Source organism: Euleptes europaea, chromosome 1, assembly GCF_029931775.1.
Source record: "Euleptes europaea isolate rEulEur1 chromosome 1, rEulEur1.hap1, whole genome shotgun sequence".
NCBI classification, from domain to species: domain Eukaryota; kingdom Metazoa; phylum Chordata; class Lepidosauria; order Squamata; family Sphaerodactylidae; genus Euleptes; species Euleptes europaea.
The window spans coordinates 86,536,646-86,556,943 of NC_079312.1; the positions used below are offsets into that span (position 1 = coordinate 86,536,646).

At 41.9% G+C, this 20,298-nt stretch overlaps 1 protein-coding gene across 2 annotated transcripts; it reads left to right on the plus strand.

Moving 5' to 3' along the window:
* Window positions 1–3,182: 3,182 nt before the first annotated feature.
* DCTN4 (dynactin subunit 4) lies at window positions 3,183–19,067 on the plus strand. 2 transcript variants are annotated; one of them, XM_056859123.1, is made up of 14 exons: window positions 3,183–3,349; window positions 6,982–7,052; window positions 7,896–8,074; window positions 8,915–8,958; window positions 10,589–10,696; window positions 11,333–11,353; window positions 12,258–12,331; window positions 13,672–13,784; window positions 14,436–14,545; window positions 14,978–15,051; window positions 15,793–15,847; window positions 17,032–17,139; window positions 17,405–17,502; window positions 18,854–19,067. In XM_056859123.1, the coding sequence occupies exons 1-14, from the start codon at window positions 3,215–3,217 to the stop codon at window positions 19,065–19,067; spliced, it is 1,404 nt and encodes a 467-aa protein (XP_056715101.1). In that variant the 5' UTR covers window positions 3,183–3,214. The 2 variants fall into 2 exon arrangements, with proteins under 2 accessions (XP_056715101.1, XP_056715108.1); XM_056859130.1 differs by lacking the exon at window positions 11,333–11,353.
* The last annotated feature ends 1,231 nt before the right edge of the window (window positions 19,068–20,298 follow it).

The following is a 20,298-nucleotide window of genomic DNA, read 5'->3' on the forward strand; positions in this document are numbered from 1 at the left end:
GTTTTAGCCTGCTTCCAGAAGGATGACAGGATGTCATATTAGAATAACAGAATTGGAAGGACCCACCAGGTCATCTAGTCCAATCCCCTGCACAATGCAGGAAATTTCAAACTACTTCCCCATCACACACCCAGTGACCCATACTCCATGCCCAGAAGATGGCCAAGATGCCCTCCCTCTCATGATCTGCCTAAGGTCATAGAATCAGCATTGCTGACAGTTGACCATCTAGCCTCTGCTTAAAAACCTACAGGGAAGGAGAGTTTACCACCTCCTGAGGAAGCCTGTTTCACTGAGGAACCGCTCTGTTGGAAACTCTTTTGATTTAATTTCAACCCGTTGGTTCTGATCCGACCTTCTGGAGCAATAGAAAACAACTCGGCACGACAGCCCTTCAAGTACTTGAAGATGGTTATCATATCCCCCCTCAGTCTTCTCCTCTTCAGGCTAAACATACCCAGCTCCTTCAACCTTTCCTCATAGGACTTGGTCTCCAGACCCCTCACCATCTTTGTTGCCCTCCTCTGGACACGTTCCAGCTTGTCTACATCTTTCTTAAACTGCAGTGCCCAAAACTGAACACAATACTCTAGGTGAGGTCTAACCAGAGCAGAGAAAAGAGATACCACCACTTCACGTAATCTGGACACTATACTTCTGCTGATACAGCCCAAGATCACATTTGCCTTTTTAGCTACCACATCACACTGCTGACTCATGTTCAGTGTTTGGTCTACTAAGACCCCAAGATCCTTTTTGCACACGCTACTGCTGAGACAAGTCTCCCCCATCCTCTAACTATGCATTTGATTTTTCCTATCTAAATGCAGAACTTTACATTTATCTTTGTTGAAGTGCATTTTATTAGTTTTAGCCCAATTCTCCAGTTTTGTATGAGAAGGTATTCTGAAGCTCCTGTGCTACTATAGCAAAGGCACTGAGTCTTGTGGAAACCATCTTTGCCTTTATGCAAGGTGTTACTTTCTGTTGGAGGGGGTGTTCTTGCTTTCATTTGTAACATTAGTAATATGGAACATAAGTATCCTGTCTTGTACCTGTTAACAGCTGAGTGCCAGCATTTTGCAGTATTTTAAGTTATCAGATTATAGGAAACCCACACACAGCACATTACAATGATCTGATCTAATCTTGAAGTCACAGAATGACAGTAGCCAGGTCTGTATCTTCCACCAGTGGGTGTATCTAGCACATAAAATGAAGCTGGTAAAAGGCACTAAGGCAACAATTCGGGGATCCACAAGGTACGAAGCTGCTTTTTGAAGAAGAATGTGACCTCATTCTGGTCAACAGTTATTTCCCCAGCCAGCTGGTACACTAGCACATGAACACCCATTTATTTTTTACATGTGTAAACATGGTGAGAACCCAGTTATTCACAATTAAATGCCTTGTAACGCTTTAAAGACAAACGACACACTATAATCCAAGCTTTCATTGGGAAGAAATGACTATCAGATTCTTTTACCATCAGTCACTACCTATCACAATTTCCTGTTGCATGACACATTAGTGTTCACACAGACTACACATGGCTTTCCTACATGGAAATGATATTCATGTAGAAAATTGATTTGTGCAAAGAGGCCCTAAGATCTAATGATTTCTGTGACTTTACTTTAGCCAATTTTAGCCACAGAATCAGTTTCTAACGTCAGGACTTAGTCCTGACACATGACAGAATTCTAAAGAACAGAGTCACCTTTTGACCAAGGGAAGCTTTCATGATGTTCTACCATCATGATCTGTTATCAAAATTCATATGTACAATAATATAATATAACTGTGAGAGGAAGCTAGTATTTTCTCATGAGACTAGTTGGCCACTGTGTGAGACAGGATGCTGGACTAGATGGACCACTGGAACTCTTCTTGTGTTCTAAAGAGTATTTACTGACTGTTCTGAGTTGACTGTGACTTCCTGCATGCTTCTGTACTCGTTATGTAGACTTAAATCTGTTTCTTTTATTCTGAATGTAAGATTATGCCAGAAACAGAGGAAATCGTGCATTATCTTCTCTACAACTTAATCCTCTGAATTATCACAGTGGCCAACACTATCATTATGAGACTGTTCAGATTACTAGCAAGCTTGTCGAGATCACTGAGAACTGTCAGACTGTGACTAGTTAGATGGTTATAGTACCTTCCAGTTCTACTTAGTTTTTATACGGATTTGTAAATCTACATTTCAATGCAGATGTGGACGTAAATTAGTTTCAAACATATTGCTTTTCAAATTAATCAACTAAATAAAGCGACCCTTTTGATTTAGATCTGCATCGTATACTGAATAAGAGTATTATACAAGTTCATTAGACCTGGGTTTAAATCCATACTCCTTGGATCACCTTGGATCTCAGCCAAGCTTACATCACAGGGATGTTGTGAGGACGAAGTGTGGGGAAAGGAACCTAGCACACTGCCCTGAGTTCCTTGGAGGAAGGGCATATTAAAATGAATAGTTAGAAGCAACTTAGTGGTTTCTATTTATTTGGTTTTGGCTAGTGTTTGGATGAGAGACCTCCAAGGAATACCAGGGTTGTGATGCAGAGGCAGGTAATATCAAACCGTATCTAAACATCTCTTGCCTGGAAAACCTTAGGGGTCACCATAAGTCAACTGAAACTTGACAGCAAAAAAACAAAAACAACAACAACAGCAGTTATCTTTGGTAGTATTTGAATGAAAAACATGCTACTCATACTGTTCTCTATATATAAAACCCTACATTGCACATTTGATAATAAAACTAGTATATTGCTTAGTTTTTAAGAGGATAGTGGGAAATGTAAATCACGTTCGGTGCAAATTTTAAAAAGTATGATTAAGATTGAACGATGGTTACCAGGTAGCAAACCCAGAATTTAAAACAACATAAAATAAGAATTCTAATTGCACAGAGCTCTGCCTGCTCATCACTCTCAAACACAAGCCCACTGCACACTCTATTTATTAAATCAGACACAGCAACATTTTTAAAAAATATCAAATTACTGTTATTAACCGCTTTCACATTTGTCCCCCTCCTTTCCCAAGAGCATCATTTCCCCTTCCGGCACCGTTAAGCGGAAACCATCAAGCGACCACGTGGGTGCAGCCCCGAGGCGGGCGCTTCCTGGTCATGTGCCGGAAGTCAGCGCTCTGGGTGAGGCGAGTGACTGGAGAGGCTGGGTTGGTCCCCTTTTTTCCTGAAATGGCTTCGCTGCTACAATCCGAGCGGGTCTCCTACTTAGTCCGCGGCGAGAAGGAGATTCGCGCGCCGCTCTCGCAGCTCTATTTCTGCCGTTACTGCAGCGAGCTCCGCTCCCTCGAATGCGTCTCTCATGAGGTCAGCTGGGCCCTGTGGGGGGGTGGGGGGTGGGGAAGGACCACACGCCCAGAGTGCCTATAGGCCTTTCCCACTGTCACTCCTTTTTTTCGTCCAATTGGGTTAGTCCCCCTGCTTGCCGGTGTAGATCAGATCGCTTCACAACTGTGTCTGGTTGGTCCCTGGAGGTGTACAGAAAGAGGCGGGTGGTTCTTGAGACTGGCTTCTTGATTGTGGCACTTTCTTGTCTGTCAAGTGTGATTTCTCGTTTGATTGGACGACTTCGAAGAGGGCCGGTTTGCCCTGGCAGGAGACGACTAAGCACAGGGGAAAGAGGAGGGGGAGGGAAGGCCTTATTTTCTGATTTCTGACAGCCTTTTAAGGATTTCTTAATGAAGAATCTCTTTTTCCTGCATGACGTGGCATCACTTCTGTCTTTCCCCCTAAGTCTCCCAATGATTTCCTACGATCCTGGGGGCTCAGCTAGTTTATTGTTTGCTTGTAAAGCGATGCTCCACCTACACACACAATAATCTCTTGGTTTTGTAAACTTTGTGAGTGGTGGGGGCTTCTTACCCTCTCCATGGCCACACATCTTTATTCTCTTTTAGTTTATGTGGTATATTGGGCATAAATTATGACGACTTTCATCTTGTAACAGTTATGTAACATTAGCCTGTTTCTCAGATCCTGCTGCAATATGTCATAGAAACGCAGAGTTGGAAGGAGCGTCAAGGGTTATCTTGTCCACCCCCCTCACAAAGCAGGAAATTCACAACTACCTCCCCACTCCCACAATGACCCCCTGCTCTATGTGTAGAGGAAGGTGAAAAACCTCCAGGATCCCTGGGCCAATCTGGCCTGGGGGAAAGTTCCTTTCTCACCCCAAAGTGGCAATTGGCATTACCCTGGGCATAAACAAAGGGGCAATGAGGGGTCTACCTTTTCATGATCTGAACACTATGTCTGTTGATGCAGTCCAAAATTGCATTTGCTTATTTTAGCTACCGCATCACACTGCTGACTCATGTTCAGTGTATGGTCTACTAAGACCCCTGGATCCTTTTTGCACACACTACTGCCAAGACAGTTCTCCCCATCCTATAATTATGCATTTGATTGTTCCTACCTAGATGTAGAACTGTACATTTATCTCTGTTGAGATTCATTTTGTTAGTTTTAGCCCAGTTTTCCAGCATGTCAGCATCATCATAAATCTTGATTTTGTCTTTTGTCTTGACTTGTTTTGATTTTGTCTTGATTTTGTTTTTTACTGTATTTGCTACCCCTCCCAATTTAGTGTCATCTGCAGATTTAACAAGCATCCCCTCTACTTCTTCATCCTAATCATTTATAAAGATGTTGAGCAACACAGGGCCCAGGGTAAATCCTTGAGGCACTCCATTGTCACTCCTCTCCAAGAGAGTGAGGAACCTTTAACAAGCACTTTTTGGGTATGATCTGTCAATCAGTTACAAATCCATCTAACAGATGTAGGCTCCAAATCACATTTTACCAACTTGGCAATGAGAATATCATGTGGAACCTTATCAAAAGCCTTACTGAAATCAAGATAAACAATTCCCACAGCATTCCCCTGATGCATCAAGGTATTAACTCTCTCAAAAAAGGTTAGTCTGACATACCCTGTACTTAAGGAACCCATGCTGGCTCTTAATAATCACAGCCATCTTTTCTAGATGCTCAAGGGTTGACTGATGATTTGTTTAAAAACCTTTCTAGGTATGGACGTCAAGCTCACGGGTTGGTAGTTACTTGGATCCTCCTTTCACCCCTTCTTGAAGGTGGGGACATTTGTCCACCCCCACTCTTCTGGCACGTCACCTGTTCTTCAAGAATTCTCCAAGAATTGTTACCTATCCAAGGCCACCAAAGAGATTACCACTTTAAAAGGTTTTATACCTAGTTTTAAGTTGCAGTTACAATTCCCAGAAACTTTGTTCTAGAGCCCCACTGTGGGCAAAGAGAGGCTCAAGAGGGGAATTGGGTTAGAATCCAAGCCATCCTATGTCATGACCTTTGACTTTATACAAATAAATGGAACTTAATGCTTAAAAAGCTATCAAATTTTATTAGATGTTAGTCTTACAGTATCTGATCTAAACATTTATTCTTATAGTAAGATGATGAATGTGAATATATGTTGAATTTAACAAAGATATGTTAGATTAAATGAGTGGCTTGTGATGATTAGAACTCACCAGTTCTTTTGATTTCCTATCTATAATTAGCCTTGGTTGTCCAACTAAGATACTAGATTCAAATCCTAAACCTGCTCATGGATTAGCTGTGTGGCCATGAACAGAAACTAGCCGTCACCCTTACTTGGCATTTGTAGAATTGGTGTAATTGTTACCTATCTAAAATGTACCATCATTCCAGGTATTGTATAGGGTTGTTTCTGCTGTTTTCTCTTCCACTCAGGAAGATATGTTTAAAGAACAGGCACCTTTTGTAAAGAGAAAGAAGTTGTATATAAGCTTCAGTTTCTTATGCAATGTTCTGAGAAGTGTGTTCACGCCGTGGCTGCCTCTAACATTCTCTAGAGAATGTGATAATTCACAAAGGTGCACACTGCAAGGAGCATAAAATATGTTATTCATATGCTCCTTCCAAGGATATAGAAGTCAACTATTGACTGAATAGCCTGTAATTTGCCTTGAATCCCAAGAAGAAAGGTAGACTATGAATTAAGCTGATAATAATAATAATAAAATTCTTGATATGTGAAACAATAAGGATGGAACCTTTTCCCTTTATAAGCAGTTTATAACTGAACGTTTGCAGTAATTAGAATGCCTTTTTATATTGGCATGGTAACCATGGGCAAGCTAATGCTTTGTTAAGGATTGTGTAATAGAACCCAACTTTTAAAAAAATTAATCAGTGGTGGAGTGGCTGTGTGTGCATATACATGCGTACGTGCACATGATTTAGCCACTTTCACCACTAGACTCAAAATTGCTCCCCTCCACAAGAAGCTGTTTCCCCCCATTGGGGCTCCAGATGTGCTTACCTGGGGTGAATATACCTCTGGAACCCCACAGGCGTCATCTTGGAGGTGATGGTTTTGAACAGAAAATGAGCAGCAGAGAAAAGGCTCCATTGTGCACATACCAGTGCTCTTAAAGAATATTTAAAGTTTGCTCTACCTGCTTTTGGATTTATATAGGAAAAAGGGAAATCAGCTAGTTCATTGTATGCAAGGAACAGTTTGCTCAGATAGTTTTACTTGGGTTCATATTGATTCATATGGCAGCTGGGCTTGTATAAGGTATCATAAGGGTAGCTTGGACAGATAATTAAGATAGGATATAACAATATTGTGCCTGGACAGATTCTTTAGCGGTTGGAGATAAATTTGCTTGCAAGATGAATACCTTGGTGTTTTTTTTTATTTAGACAATTTATATGGTACTTCTCTAAAGTCTTGCTCAAGGCTTTAATTTGCTCATTCTTTCATTTGATACACTAAATTGTCAGATGATTGGCTAAGCTTTTCATTGACACTAAATTTTATAATTCACAGTTTGTGTTCATTAAATAGACTCATTAAATAGACTTATGATATGGTGTTCGTAATTGCCCCTGTATAGTGGTGAGGAATGTAGAAACCTTTCTGTATTCTCTAGGTGGATTCTCACTATTGTCCCAGTTGCCTAGAAAATATGCCATCAGCTGAAGCCAAGCTGAAGAAAAACAGGTAAGACTACATGCTGCTGATTCCGTTTTTGCCAATTGTTTCTTTGTTTTACCTCTGTGTATACTCAGCTATGCTACATAGTTATTTGCTTAGATCCCAATATTTAGTAAGTCTAAGAAACTTACAAAATCATTCCTGTCATGTGGATTCTACTTAGGCATTCTATTCCCAATGAGATCTTATTCTATCCTTTTTGATGTTAGACAGCTCGTGTGATGTAGTAGTTAGAGTTTCAGATTTGGATCTGAGAGACCCAGGTTTGAATCTGCCCTCTCTCATGGAGGCTCATTGGGTGACCTTGGGCCAGACACACACTCTCAGCCTAACCTACCTCACATTGTTGTCGTGAGGATAAAATGGAGGACAGGAGAATGAAGTAAATAAATGCTTTTGATCCTCATTGGGGAGAAAGGTGAGAGGAAAAGGTAGTAAATAAATTATACCCATTTTGCATTCTATGTGCTTATTATAAGCTGCTGACTGCTTTGGACAAATGTTACAAATTTTGCTGCTCACACTTGAGTGTAAGGATGTTTACCTCTTGAGTAGTAATGAATTCATATCAGGAACGTGAAAAGCACTCTGAAGAATAGTTTATTTTAACATGCATCTAATTAAATGTGTGCTGGTGTATAAAAGCTTAGACCATAGTAAGTTTGATAGTTTTAAGACCCCACAAAAATTTGTGTGTTTATGTGTGTTTTCCCCTTAATTAATCCTTTGGGGAGAATTTGTTTTTTCTAAAAAATCTAGAGGTACCCTCCGAGTTTTCCACTCAAAATGGGGAACCTTTAAGGCACATCATTGACAGTGCAGAATTTCAAGCTGGTGTTTTTTCTTTAGGTGTGCTAACTGTTTTGACTGCCCGTGCTGCATGCACACTCTTTCTACCCGAGCAACAAGCATCCCTGCTCCACTGCCTGATGATCCTGCCAAGACTACAATGAAGAAAGCTTATTATCTGGCCTGTGGCTTTTGCCGCTGGACCTCCAGAGATGTAGGCATGGCAGATAAATCAGTTGGTGAGTGACGTAGTTTTGAGACCTACATTGGAAGAACATCTTGTTGGGTGAAAACTGTTCCATTTGCCACCCAAAGATTTGATGGTGCTAGGGAAGAATTGGGCTCTGGGGACATGGATCAGGGAAGCTGCTTTCTGAGCGTTCAGTTTCTCTTCCCCTCCAAATTCTTTTGTTAGCCACTTATAGAAGTCCAGTTGCCCGTAATGCCAGGGAATTGGTACTGGAGAAGACCCCATTTCTTAGCGTTTTGGGAATGGCTTCGCTGGAGTCTTTCCATCATTGTTGGCTAAGTGAGAATGACCTATGAACCAGTACACTTAAACATCTGCTTCTCAGAACTAGTAGTTGGCCACTGTACTCTGCTGCTGGGCTATTCTCTAAAATCATGAAGGAAGTATGCCTGCAAGCCCTCGCTGGGGAAGCTGACAACAGTCCTGCCCCAGGAGGTAAAGGATGTTTATTGTGCATCACTTTCTCATGAGTACCAAAAGCTCACTCTGCAGCATACCGAGCATGTGCATTGCATCTCATTTTTGGGGGTGAGGGTTAGATTACTGCTGAAAATAAGCTGCAGTGATTCTGAATCAGCGTGAGGGTAATTCATATGTGCCAGGGAACCAGGTGAATAGTAGTAGTTTGCCAGCCTGCAGTAGTAGTTTGCCTGCAGAACTCTGTGAGCCCAAAGGAACCTCCCAAAACTTTATCTTTTATCTGGTATCTTTAACATCAAGGTTAGAATAGCAATAGCATTATCCTCTTGTGGGACTGTAAAGTTTGGTTTATTTTAGTTATTCAGTGCAAGATTTTTTACCTTTTGATTTTGTTTGTTTTGTTATACAGCCAGTGGAGGCTGGCAGGAGCCAGAAAATCCTCATACTCAGAAGGTAAGTTAAAGAAACTGAGTATACTGTAATAGGGTGTCCTAAGACAGAATTCCTACTGAAGTGGCTTTTGCTTATAATCTCACTGAGGAAAAAAAAATGAACATACTGCCTGTATTCAAGAGCCTGAGTCTTGAAATATAACACTGGGCCTGGAGACAAAAGTTCCATGTGGAAGAGGCACCAAGCAGTAGAGGGATTTTTCACCAGTAGTTACTCTTTAAGATTCTGGCTTGGATCCACATTGGTGTTTCCACACACATGACGTTATATGATTTTTTTTCTCTCTCCCCACCCCTCGTTTTTTTGTGACAGCCCCAAATGCCCTCAGAAATGGACTGCAAGGACCAAAATTTTGGGGGGAATTTGAGGCTTCCATGGGGGGAAGATGAGAAAGTCATACTCTGCAGGTGGAAATCTTTGCACCCTTGAAAATGCTAGTGTGAATCCAAGCCTTTGTCACCTGCATGGGTTTTATACTTGATATGGGAATTGGCACAGTCCTGTGCTGCTGTCGAGCAAGATATCCATTACCTAGACCAGGTCCCTTCCCAGGTACACTGCACTTCTCTGCTGGTAGTCTCTCCATCACAGATGCAGTCAGTTTTCACATACATTATGCAAGTAGTCCTTTGAGTAGATGGCTTCTATCCCTTGCCATGTTATAAGCTGATAGTTGTTGAGATGCAGGATGCCACTCTTGTCCAAATCAGAAAAAGAAATCATGTGACTCGTACTTCATCTTTAATTGTTGTGCTCACTGAAAAGGTCATGTGTGCCGCTGTTAAGATGAGCATAGCAGTGGTAGGCCAGCTTGGCCAATTGTTAGTGAGGCTGGGGATTTTTCTCGAGAACCGTACAATAGTTAAAGAATATGCAGCCGGTTAACAGTTTTTGGTAAGTTGACATGTGTGTCCCTATACATGGTATTGGGCACTGAGAAAGAAAACAAAGGGAAAGCTGGAGAGAGGATCATAAAATAGTCAAAGGGAAATTGGTAGTATGAACAAAAGCGATGAAATGGTGGCATGAATCTAACGATCCATGCACAGAGGTCACATGGAGATTTCGTACATTCCATTCTCTTCAAGGCCCCTGCAAGGTTATCTGAGTAGTCATGGGAACTGTGTGAAGGAACAACCGTGCACATTGGTGGTCTGGAATGAAAAGGAACAAGGAGTGAAATATATTTCATTTCTCAGCGAAGCTGGGCTTGTGGAAGCAGGAGCAATTTCACTCCTTTGTCCTTCCTCAATCCAGCCTATCGCTCTTTCCCCTGGCTGTTCCTCTGCATGGGTCCTGTAACCCTGAGAATTATCTTTCTGGGATTTGGAAGGGGTGCAGGAACAGGGAGACACAGGAAAACTCTGCATTCTGTGCACGGGGTGGTATGCACACATTATGTGGGTGGGATGGCACACATTCAGCTTTTTTAAAAAATGTGATGATGAACTAAAAGTGGGACAGTAGCCAGGAACAGAAATGTGATGTTTTCCTCATGATCATTTGTGAGAAGCGTACATCAGTGGACAATGAGTATCTTTTCAAAGTGAATGGAAGTAAAATCCCTATTTTGTCATGAGTAGCTTTTCTTCCAGTCCATGGTTTTAACCTGATATTAATTCTTATACAGATCAATAAATTGGTTGAGTATTATCAACAGCTGGCTCAGAAGGAGAAGATGGAAAGAGATCGTAAAAAGCTGGTTCGACGCCGGCCCTACATGCCGCTGGCATTTTCGGTGAGCTGGACAAGAGGACCCTATTCCAGAGCTTCCAGTTTGAAAATCAGACCATGTTTTTTTAAACACAGAAGCAGAACTGTTATTTTAGTAGTGACTTTGCAGAAAAGGAGCCGGACAAATTTATAGACAATTGATCTCGAAAGCCCACTGTTTTATCAGATCAGTAATCTGTGGTCAAACTTCAAATACCAACCAACAGAATGCTTTAAAAATTCAGTCCACCATAGAAATGCAAGCACCTGTAATTTGGGAATCCCTAAAAGTAACTTTGCCTTCGCATGACATAGTTAAGAGAAGAATGAGTTAAATCTTGGGTTCAAAGCCAGGAATGCCCCAGTTCCCACTACTTAAAGTGCTATAATCCTGTCTGGTCCACTAGCTCAAAGCCAGTAAAATTTGGTATATGTGAGAAATCAGCTTTGACTACATATTTCTTTCTGATTTTTAGTGGCACATCCTGTGTCAGTACCAAGGGAGAGGCTTAATTTTGCTTAGCTTGAATATGTTTGCCTATGCTTCCTTCCTCTTGAATAACTGTATAACTCACCTGCTCTGTGCGTTTGCTTTTATCCTTATTGCTGCGTTTTTCTTGTCTCCATTGCTACCTGCTGCTATTTTGGGGGCTCTCCTCAGCAACACACTATACATGTAGTGGTAAGTTCCTTCAGTTTCTGATAAGAGTGAAAGCCTGTAAATCCATTTGCATTCTACTGGGGTATTCTTTACCCTCTCTGGACTTCTGATCATGGGTATGCCCCCAATAGTGCGCTTGACATCCAGTTGGAAATGCAGCATTGCTGACTTGAACGTGAAACCTGAGCCAGGTTGTGTGGTCGTCCTTTCTGTCATATAAAGATAATGTCACTCCCCGGAGCATTGCGGAGCATTGCGCTGGTTCAAGTCTCCATTAATGTGATATGTGCTCAGAATACTTGGGCTATTGGCTTAAGTGTTGTAAAAAGAGAATAACGGAGACCTGATTTGCAGGTGATTATGAGGATAAACAAGGAATGTGTCTCAAGAAGCCAAGGTCATTAAAACTCATGCAGTTGTTAATAACGTAACTTGGGATTTGATAGGCTTAAATTATCTACGAGGAAAGCAGTCTGCCACTACTTCAAATATAACAGCTTGCTATTGAGCAACTCACCTGATGACAGCTAACTTGAGGTGCAAATAGGTAGATACCTTGTAAATATCATAGTTGTATTTCATCATGTCTTCTGCATTTCAGTCCATAAAAGCTCTTCAGTATGTGAGCAACCATGTTTGGAATGAACTAGATTAGCCATCAAGTGGAGAATCCATTTGATAAGTGAACTCAATTAGGTAAGGTAGGAGTTAAATAAGAAGGCTCCATGGCATGCAGCTTCCTAGCTTCTTTGTCCCTGTTTAATTTTACTAACCAAACTACCAAAAATGCTTTGAGCAGAGAGAAACCTTATAAGTTTTGCTTTTCTTTGCTTTGGCCCTTTGTGGCTTGAAAAGTGTGTTGAAAACTGAGGGATCTTTTCAGCAGACCACAGGCTTGAGTTGTCTTATGTTGTTCTTCTTGTAGGACAAATATGGCCTCGGCACCAGGCTGCAGCGTCAGAGGCCCGGAGCACCAATCAGTGCTCTTGCTGGACTCTCGTGAGTATTAGATCCTCGTATGTGGGTGGTTGGGTGAAAGGGGGATGTCATTATAATAGTTTGGCAAATGGTCACCTGTGGTGAGTATAATTTGTCGCCAGGGCTGATTGCATTTTTGTCTTTAGAAAGGCCCTTTAAAAAGAAAAAACCTGTGCACATGCTGAGTTAAGCACTGTGAGTACTTTCAGTGTGTGTGTGTAAAGTGCCGTCAAGTCGCAGCCGACTTATGGCGACCCTTTTGGGGTTTTCATGGCAAGAGACTAACAGAGGTGGTTTGCCAGTGCCTTCCTCTGCACAGCAACCCTGGTATTCCTTGGTGGTCTCCCATCCAAATACTAACCAGGGCTGACCCTGCTTAGCTTCTGAGATCTGACGAGATCAGGCTAGCCTGGGCCATCCAGGCCAGGGCAGTACTTTCAGTACTCAAGCTGAAAGGCTACTCCCACTTTCTGGTTTCTGAAATTTCCTCCTTTGTTTGGAACTAGCAGGGCTGCCCCAGATGCCTTTCACTTTGCACCTGAGAAACCTATAACCTTCTGAGTAGGCTTGATTATCTGTGCTAGTTTACTGCTGAGGATTTAACAGTCCTTCTGTTGCTTGTATACCCTGAGGCTGGAAGCTATGTCTGTATTCTCTATTTGCAGTTATTTATCAGGTCTCTTGTTCATTTGGATGCTTAAAGGTAAAGTTAGTCCCCTGTGTAAGCACCGGGTCATTACTGACCCATGGGGTGACGTCACATCACGACGTTTACTAGACAGGCTATGTTTATGGAGTGGTTTGTCGTTGCCTTCCCCAGGGGATGCTAACTTGGAAATAAGTCCAAGTGGATTCACTGGAGCTTACTCCCAGGTGACTAAGCATAGGATTGCAGCCATACTTGAATTATGTGCATCTTAACGCGAGTGTATGCTCTGGGACAGGCCAAGACACGTGTTCCACGCAAACTTCATGTAACCCAGTTGCCCCATTTTTTGTTTTAAAAAATGTTTCATGATAGTGTGAATGTGTGCTGAGTGGGCAGAGGGGCGTCCCGCACTCTGTGGCTGGAAGAGATCTGCTTACTTCATCCAGTGTTCTCCCAAAGAAACCAGCAGCACGGTGTGAAATGCTTTTGGGGAATGCTTTAAGTGTCGGCATTAAGTTTATTTCCATGAGATGAATATAGTCCATTCTTAATACTGTCTTAGACATTGTAAGGATATCTGAATATAAAACAATAGCAGGTTGTGAATGATTCTACTTTTATTGTACTTTTTCAATAGGACCTGTCATCTTTTTACAAACTCGCTGACTATATTAAGCATACCTTGTGTTCATTTGTTCTCTTTTTGCCTCAGGCTGAAAGAAGGAGAGGACCAGAAGGAGATAAAAATTGAACCGGCCCAGGCTGTGGAGGAAGTGGAACCTCTCCCTGAGGATTATTATACAAGACCAATCAATCTGACAGAAGGTAATAGGTTTAATGTATCTCCTGTGCTGTTGTGCCCAAGCTGGTGAATCGGGCTCATGGTCACTTTTCATCGATGGTCACTTCGGCACCGCCTTCTCCAATATATCCCTCAGAGTGCCCTTCGTTTATCTGCGGGCAGCTTACTTGTGGTCCCTGGCCTGAAGGCCATCCGGCTGTCCTTGTGAAACTCTCTGTCAAATGAGACCCGGCCCAGTTTCATCAAGCCTGCAAGACTGAGGTGTTCCACCAGGCCTATAGTTGAGGGCAGCCAGAGTTTATATGGCTAACATTGTTTGCCGGCCTGGATCATGGGACTCCTTTCTGCCATTCTGCCACCAGGTCTCTCCAGCTACCAGTCCTCCTGGTATTACCTGGGCCACCGCTAACCATTGTACCCCCCAGTTTTCTATAGGGTGATAATTTGATTTAATATGGGATGCTGGTTTTAATGTGTCATCTTTTATGATTAGATGTAACTTATCGAATTTATGGTTGTGGTTTTAATAGTTTTACCTTATTGTTATATTGTGCTTGTTGTGAGCCGCCCTGAGCTCTGCTAGATGGAGGGTGGGATATAAATAATAAATAAATAAATAAAATTGTTGTTCAAAACTGTTGACTAAGAATTTGAACTTTCTGTGCTGTGGACAGTGACAACCCTGCGGCAACGCCTCCTGCAGCCAGACTTCCAACCCATTTGTGCTTCTCAGCTTTACCCACGTCATAAGCACCTGCTGATCAAACGCTCATTACGGTGCAGGGTATGTAGCCACAAATGTGGGAAATGTATTATGCTTCTATCCTGCGCTTGTTTTTAGAAAGCAGAGTGGCTAACGTGGGGCTCCCAGTGGTTTTGATTAGAAGTCACTTATTTTGAGTTCTGAACTATGTAATCTTGGGCAAGCTGCCTCTTTTCTTCATGTTCCAGAGGAATAGCTTTGATCCATTTTGCAATGTCTGCAAATTTCCAGTGTAGAATGCTAAATGTTCTGAGCAATGTTGTTTTAACAGTTGCAAGCAACAGAAGAAGCAATTGATATCTTGTTTCAGATGAAGTTACTATAAGCCTGAAACCTGCAAAGAACGGCAGAATCTTGACCATGTCAGTGAGAGGTTATCTTTCTGGCATGCAAATGTCTGAATTAAACATTGAGATCTCATTTTATTACACAGACTTTTTTTTTCTTTTCTAGAAATGTGAACACAATTTGAGTAAGCCAGAGTTTAATCCTACATCCATCAAATTCAAAATCCAGCTAGTAGCTGTGTAAGTATTTTGGAAATGGGTGGGGGCAAGAATATTATAAACTTTAGGTCTTGTTCTCACTGGGCTGTACCATCTGAGACCACAGCTGGAGGCATGCGTGATTGAAGGCTAGAGCATTTCTCCCTGCCATCTAATGTTCTGTGCGTAGGAGTAATAGGGGAATGAAGAAGGGGTCTCTCCCCCCTCCACTCCCAGACACACGCACACAACCTACAGTCTTAAATGGCACAGCCCAGTCAAAGACTTTTGGTGCTTTAGTGAGAACTGTGCCAGAATGGGAAGCCCAGCTTGGTTCTAAATTTTAACTTTAAAATGTCATGTTAAGCTGTCTGGAGAGCTGTTGCCCCTAGCTAAATTGCTATAAAGTACAATGTGCTTCTTTGGAAATCAATTGCAGTTCTGCATATTTATTGAAATAGTCCTTTTTAAGAAAAGGGTGTGTGTGCCTGCTTGTTTCATTTCTGATTCTGTTGTGAGGAATGTAGGCCTTTTAATATTTTGTGACATTGCATATTTGCAATTGGTTTCTAAAAGTCAAACTGGAGGTCTCACCTTTTTTAATTAAACTAAGTTGTGTATAACTGACAAATATTTTTGCCAGGTGTTAGAATTTGACACCTTTAGGGCACAATTTAAGTCAAAGGTTGGCACAGACATGTAAAAATAACAGTGAAAGTGGAATCAGAATACTAGGGACAAGAAACTCATTTTGCTATTTCTTCCCACCTGTTTGTATTGTAGCAACTACATCCCTGAAGTGAGAATCATGTCTATTCCCAAACTGCGCTACATGAAGGTTAGTTCTTGTTGATGCTTGCACCTGTCTTGGGGTGAAAGTTTGGAAGTGTGAAAGGATGGATGGGAGACTTACTTTCCCCTTTCTTTTTTCCCAATATTGCTTTTCTGGCCCTAAACCTAATACACTGCTTTACTCAACTGTGCCTCAATTTAAGACGTCACATCAAACCATGGTTTACAATACCATAGTTTAAATGCCAGACCATAACTCAGTTCAGACATTACACACAGCTCTGGTATATTTTAACTGTAGTTAGTTTGTGAAACCAGGATTCAATTCACAGACTACTCAATCCTAGTTTGCCTTAACAAATCCTAGTATCAGCATTTTATCTCTCTTCCCTGTTCCTGCAGCTGCTGTCCTGGCCTGCGTTGCAGAGCCAGGTTAAAGAAAACTTTGCTGTGCTAGCAAGTATTGGCTGGCATTACTGTAATGCCACAGGTTCATATCACCTTTCCAGTCAAACTGTATGACTTCTGCCAGTAATTTTTTCTGTGCAGCAAATCAGGAGACATCCTGATCAAACTATGCACCATAAACTCACTCACCTAGACATTGAAGGCTCCAACAAAAGATCTCCCACTACATGTGCATGCACACACATGTGTACACACACATACACACAGCAGTCTTATTCTGCCACTGGAGCTTGCCTTGCATGCTGGAGGCAGCCAGGAAAGTAAGTAAGAGGAGCACACGCTTCCCAGACTCTGGTGGCAGTGACATGTGATTGGGGTACACCATCCAAATGTGAGCCTGTGTCACTCCAGCTGCTTCTGGAGCATGTAGCCTTTCCATCTGCCAGTACAAGGATGAAAAGGTACTCACTTCCCCGAGCTGCCCTGTCATGGGCTAGGAGAGATGAGCCTCGGTGGAACTGGCAGCACTACTGTAGCTGATCTTGCACCTAAGTGGCAGTGAGATAGGTCTGAAGTGTTGGTCATCTTCTAGGCCTGTCCTGTCACTAGCTTGCCTGGGGCAGTGAAATGCATTGAACTGTTTAACCAATAGCAAAGGCAGCTGTGCTTGCTTTACAACATGTAAGGAAGAAACAGCATTTCTGGGCCTTTAAGAGGAGGAGGTTAGCAGCCATGAGCTTGCAAACACCAGCGAAAGGCAGTGAAAGGTGAGCGGTTTTGATTTGGAGAATAATTTTGTCTACTATGTTCATGTCTTCATAGGAGAGTCAAGTTCTTCTAACTCTAACTAACCCAGTGGAAAACCTTACCCATGTGACGCTGAAAGAGTGTGAGGAAGGGGATCCTGACGACATCAATAGTACTGCTAAGGTATTACACTTACTAGCACAAATGCTAGTGCATACTTGAAGTTGGTGCTGGAAAATGCACAAACTGTACACTTGGTTGTAGCCAGCTGTATGAGAATCCTCCTCTTGGAGGAAGAATGTAATTGCTGCAAAAAACGCTGAAAAACTAAAACCAACAAACCTTGTGTCTGGTATCAATCTTTTATGGCTGCCATAATGTGCAAGCTTACACGTAGATGACAAGCAGTTGAATACCTGTCACATTAATCCTTTCTACAATTTTTCAGGTGGTGGTTCCTTCGAAGGAGCTAATTCTGGCTGGCAAAGATGCAGCAGCAGAATATGATGAGTTGGCAGAGCCTCAAGATTTTCAGGATGACCCTGAGTGAGCTATTTCCCCTCCTCGTGTGTTTGGGTTAACAATGTGTCACTTCAGATTCATTGTTGGTTGGCATCATTGGCTTTGGCAGCTGACCTGTACAGTAATTGGTTTCCTTTGTTGTGTATTTCTGTTTGAAAGTTGTTCTTTGCCATGTTGGGTTGCATAAATGGCTGTCCTAGGACCAATCTATATGTATGCATATCATGTTGGTAGCACTAGAAAGAGCCACCAGGTGGACATGTCCATGGAGGATAGGGCTATCCATGGCTACTAGTCAAAATGAATACTAGTCATGGTGCATACCTATTCTCTATATCAGAGGAGCATGCCTATTATATTGGGTGCTGTGGAACGCAGGCAGGATAATGCCGCTACAGTCGTCTTGTTTGTGGGCTTCCTAGAGGCACCTGGTTGGCCACTGTGTGAGCAGCCTGCTGGACTTGATGGGCCTTGGTCTGATCCAGCATGGTGGTTCTTATGTTCGTATGACATTTGTCTCTGCTCAGTTCCCTGTCTTGCTTTGTTCTCTGCCTTAAGCAGTTACAATGGCAGTTGTAGTGACAATAGTTCACAAGAGACTGAAATAAGGCGATGAGGTGATATAAATCTTAACATAACTAACGAAACTATACAAATTGAAATGATTTTGAGGCTTAGTCTGAAAATGTGGTTGGACTAGGTGACCCATGAACATAGTTTGGCATGGAGCTGTTTGGAAGGGGAAGACTTGCATGAACTTTAATGATTCATTGTGCAAACGTCAAAGTTAGTGTGGCATTTATAAGACTATTAAATCCATGAAATGCACGTTTCTATGTATCGGGGTAGATAATAGCTGTAACGTCTTTCAAACTAATAGCAACTTCACAGAACATCCAGCTTTCAGTTCTTTTTATTTCATACCTTTCCTTTTCTCTCCAATGTGGACCCAAAGGGCCTTACATCATTCTTCCCTCCTGCATTTTATCCTGACAACAACCTGGTGATGTAGGTTAGGCTGAGTGTGTGAGACTGGCCCAAGGTCACCCAGCAATCTTCCATGGCAGAGTGGGGATTTGAACCTGGGTCTCCCAGATCCTAGTCCGACACTATACCACACTGGCTGGCAAAGCTCTGCTGAAACAATGATGCTCTATTTAAATAATCCTAAAAATACACATTGGGAATGGAGATAATGTATTATTTAAAGTAGATCTATATATATTAAGTTATTTCAGGAACCGTTCATTAATACATCTGACTGCAGTGGAGTAATTAGGCTATTACCCAAAATATCAAGTAGATCGGGTTTTTTTTTTTAAAGCAACTCTATGAAAGATGCAGAGATTCAATCGTCCTTCTTTCTATTTTGCAGCATTATAGCATTTCGGAAGGCTAACAAAGTTGGAGTATTCATCAAGGTTACTCCACAGAAAGAAGAAGGAGAAGTTACTGTAAGTTTTAAGATGAAACACGAATTTAAAAACCTTGCTGCTCCGATTCGGCCCACGGAAGAAAGTGATCAGAGCTGTGAGGTCATTTGGCTCACTCACCATGTGGAGCTCAGCCTGGGCCCTCTCCTTCCATGAAGTAAGCGGATCCTGAAAGATGGCCATGTGCTGCACCATATCACTGTTGTAAAAGATTGTGTCCCAAATAGATGTTGAAGGCACTGGTTCATGGAGCTTCCTTTGGATGAGAACACACACCACAAATATCAGCCAAAAGTTGTAGAGGTGGAATTAAAGAGGAAGAGCCGTGCCTCTGAATGATGTGTTCCTCTGCCTCCCTCTTTGTAATGCCTACTGAGATGGTTTTCTGACTACCACGTGCTTGGTCAACTTTACAGCACAAAGCGTACACACTTGTGGCCGTCTATGTACTTGCATTATGCTTTGATTGAATCACATGAGATTTCTTAGCAAAAACCTTCTTTGTGTCAGTTTCATAAAGCTAGAGTTAGAGAATGCCAAAATCTCTTTCTAGTAGGTTCACATGACCGGACAAATTTATTCAAAGGCTGCAGTAGCATCTTCTTGCAAAGCAGCTAGCAGCAGGGTGTGCTCTTGCTTACCACTCTCTATTACAAGTGGCACTGCCTAGGTACCAAGTAGACATTCTGTGAAACATTCTATTGTCCTGTACAGTTTATTAAGGAAAGGAAACTATTAAAAAGGCACTTTGTGCCTCCTCAGTATTCTATGGTTTTGGGGCTTAACGTTTGTGCTACTCTTAAGCTTGGAGATGCAGGATTAAAATTAAACAGGTTATAGGGCAGTCTGTAAGTGAAAATGCTGCTGTAGATGTCTTATTGAAGCTGCAGGGAGTTTGGATCAGGAGGCACTTGTTTGTGTTCATGAAATTATTCCTTTTAAAACAGTATATCAACCAAAGATATTTGATAGGCAAGATCATTTTGGGTATGTGTGTTTGAACTTAACACCTTTTAAGAAAGCATTTTTTCACTATGTACTTAAGACCACACCATTATAAGCATGGCTTTCTGAGTAGCAAATGAATAAATTGTTAAATGCTCAAGACTTGGCTCTGTATTTTGATTGGTAACCCTAAATTCAGTATTGCCATGCTGCACACACAAAAAAGAAATCGACACATGCATGTCAGTTAAATCTTCTCTTTGTTAGAGTGTTGGGAAGAAATGCACTGGAACACAGTGGTTTAGGTTTGTTTTTTTACCAAATTATCCTGGAAATAAACAACAGATGGAAGTATTACGATTGAGGGTTTGATGTGTAGCCTGCAGCAAATAGTAGAAGGAAGATCTTATCACCGTAAAGATCTTGGCAACAGGAATAAATT

Excerpts from the sequence above, each read along its gene's own strand:
- DCTN4 (XM_056859123.1), top strand. The coding sequence starts at position 3,215 with ATGGCTTCGCTGCTACAATCCGAGCGGGTCTCCTACTTAGTCCGCGGC. Across the intron at positions 15,052-15,792 it reads AAAATCCAGCTAGTAGCTGT|CAACTACATCCCTGAAGTGA; the intron begins GTAAGTATTTTG and ends TTTGTATTGTAG. Across the intron at positions 15,848-17,031 it reads CCAAACTGCGCTACATGAAG|GAGAGTCAAGTTCTTCTAAC; the intron begins GTTAGTTCTTGT and ends ATGTCTTCATAG.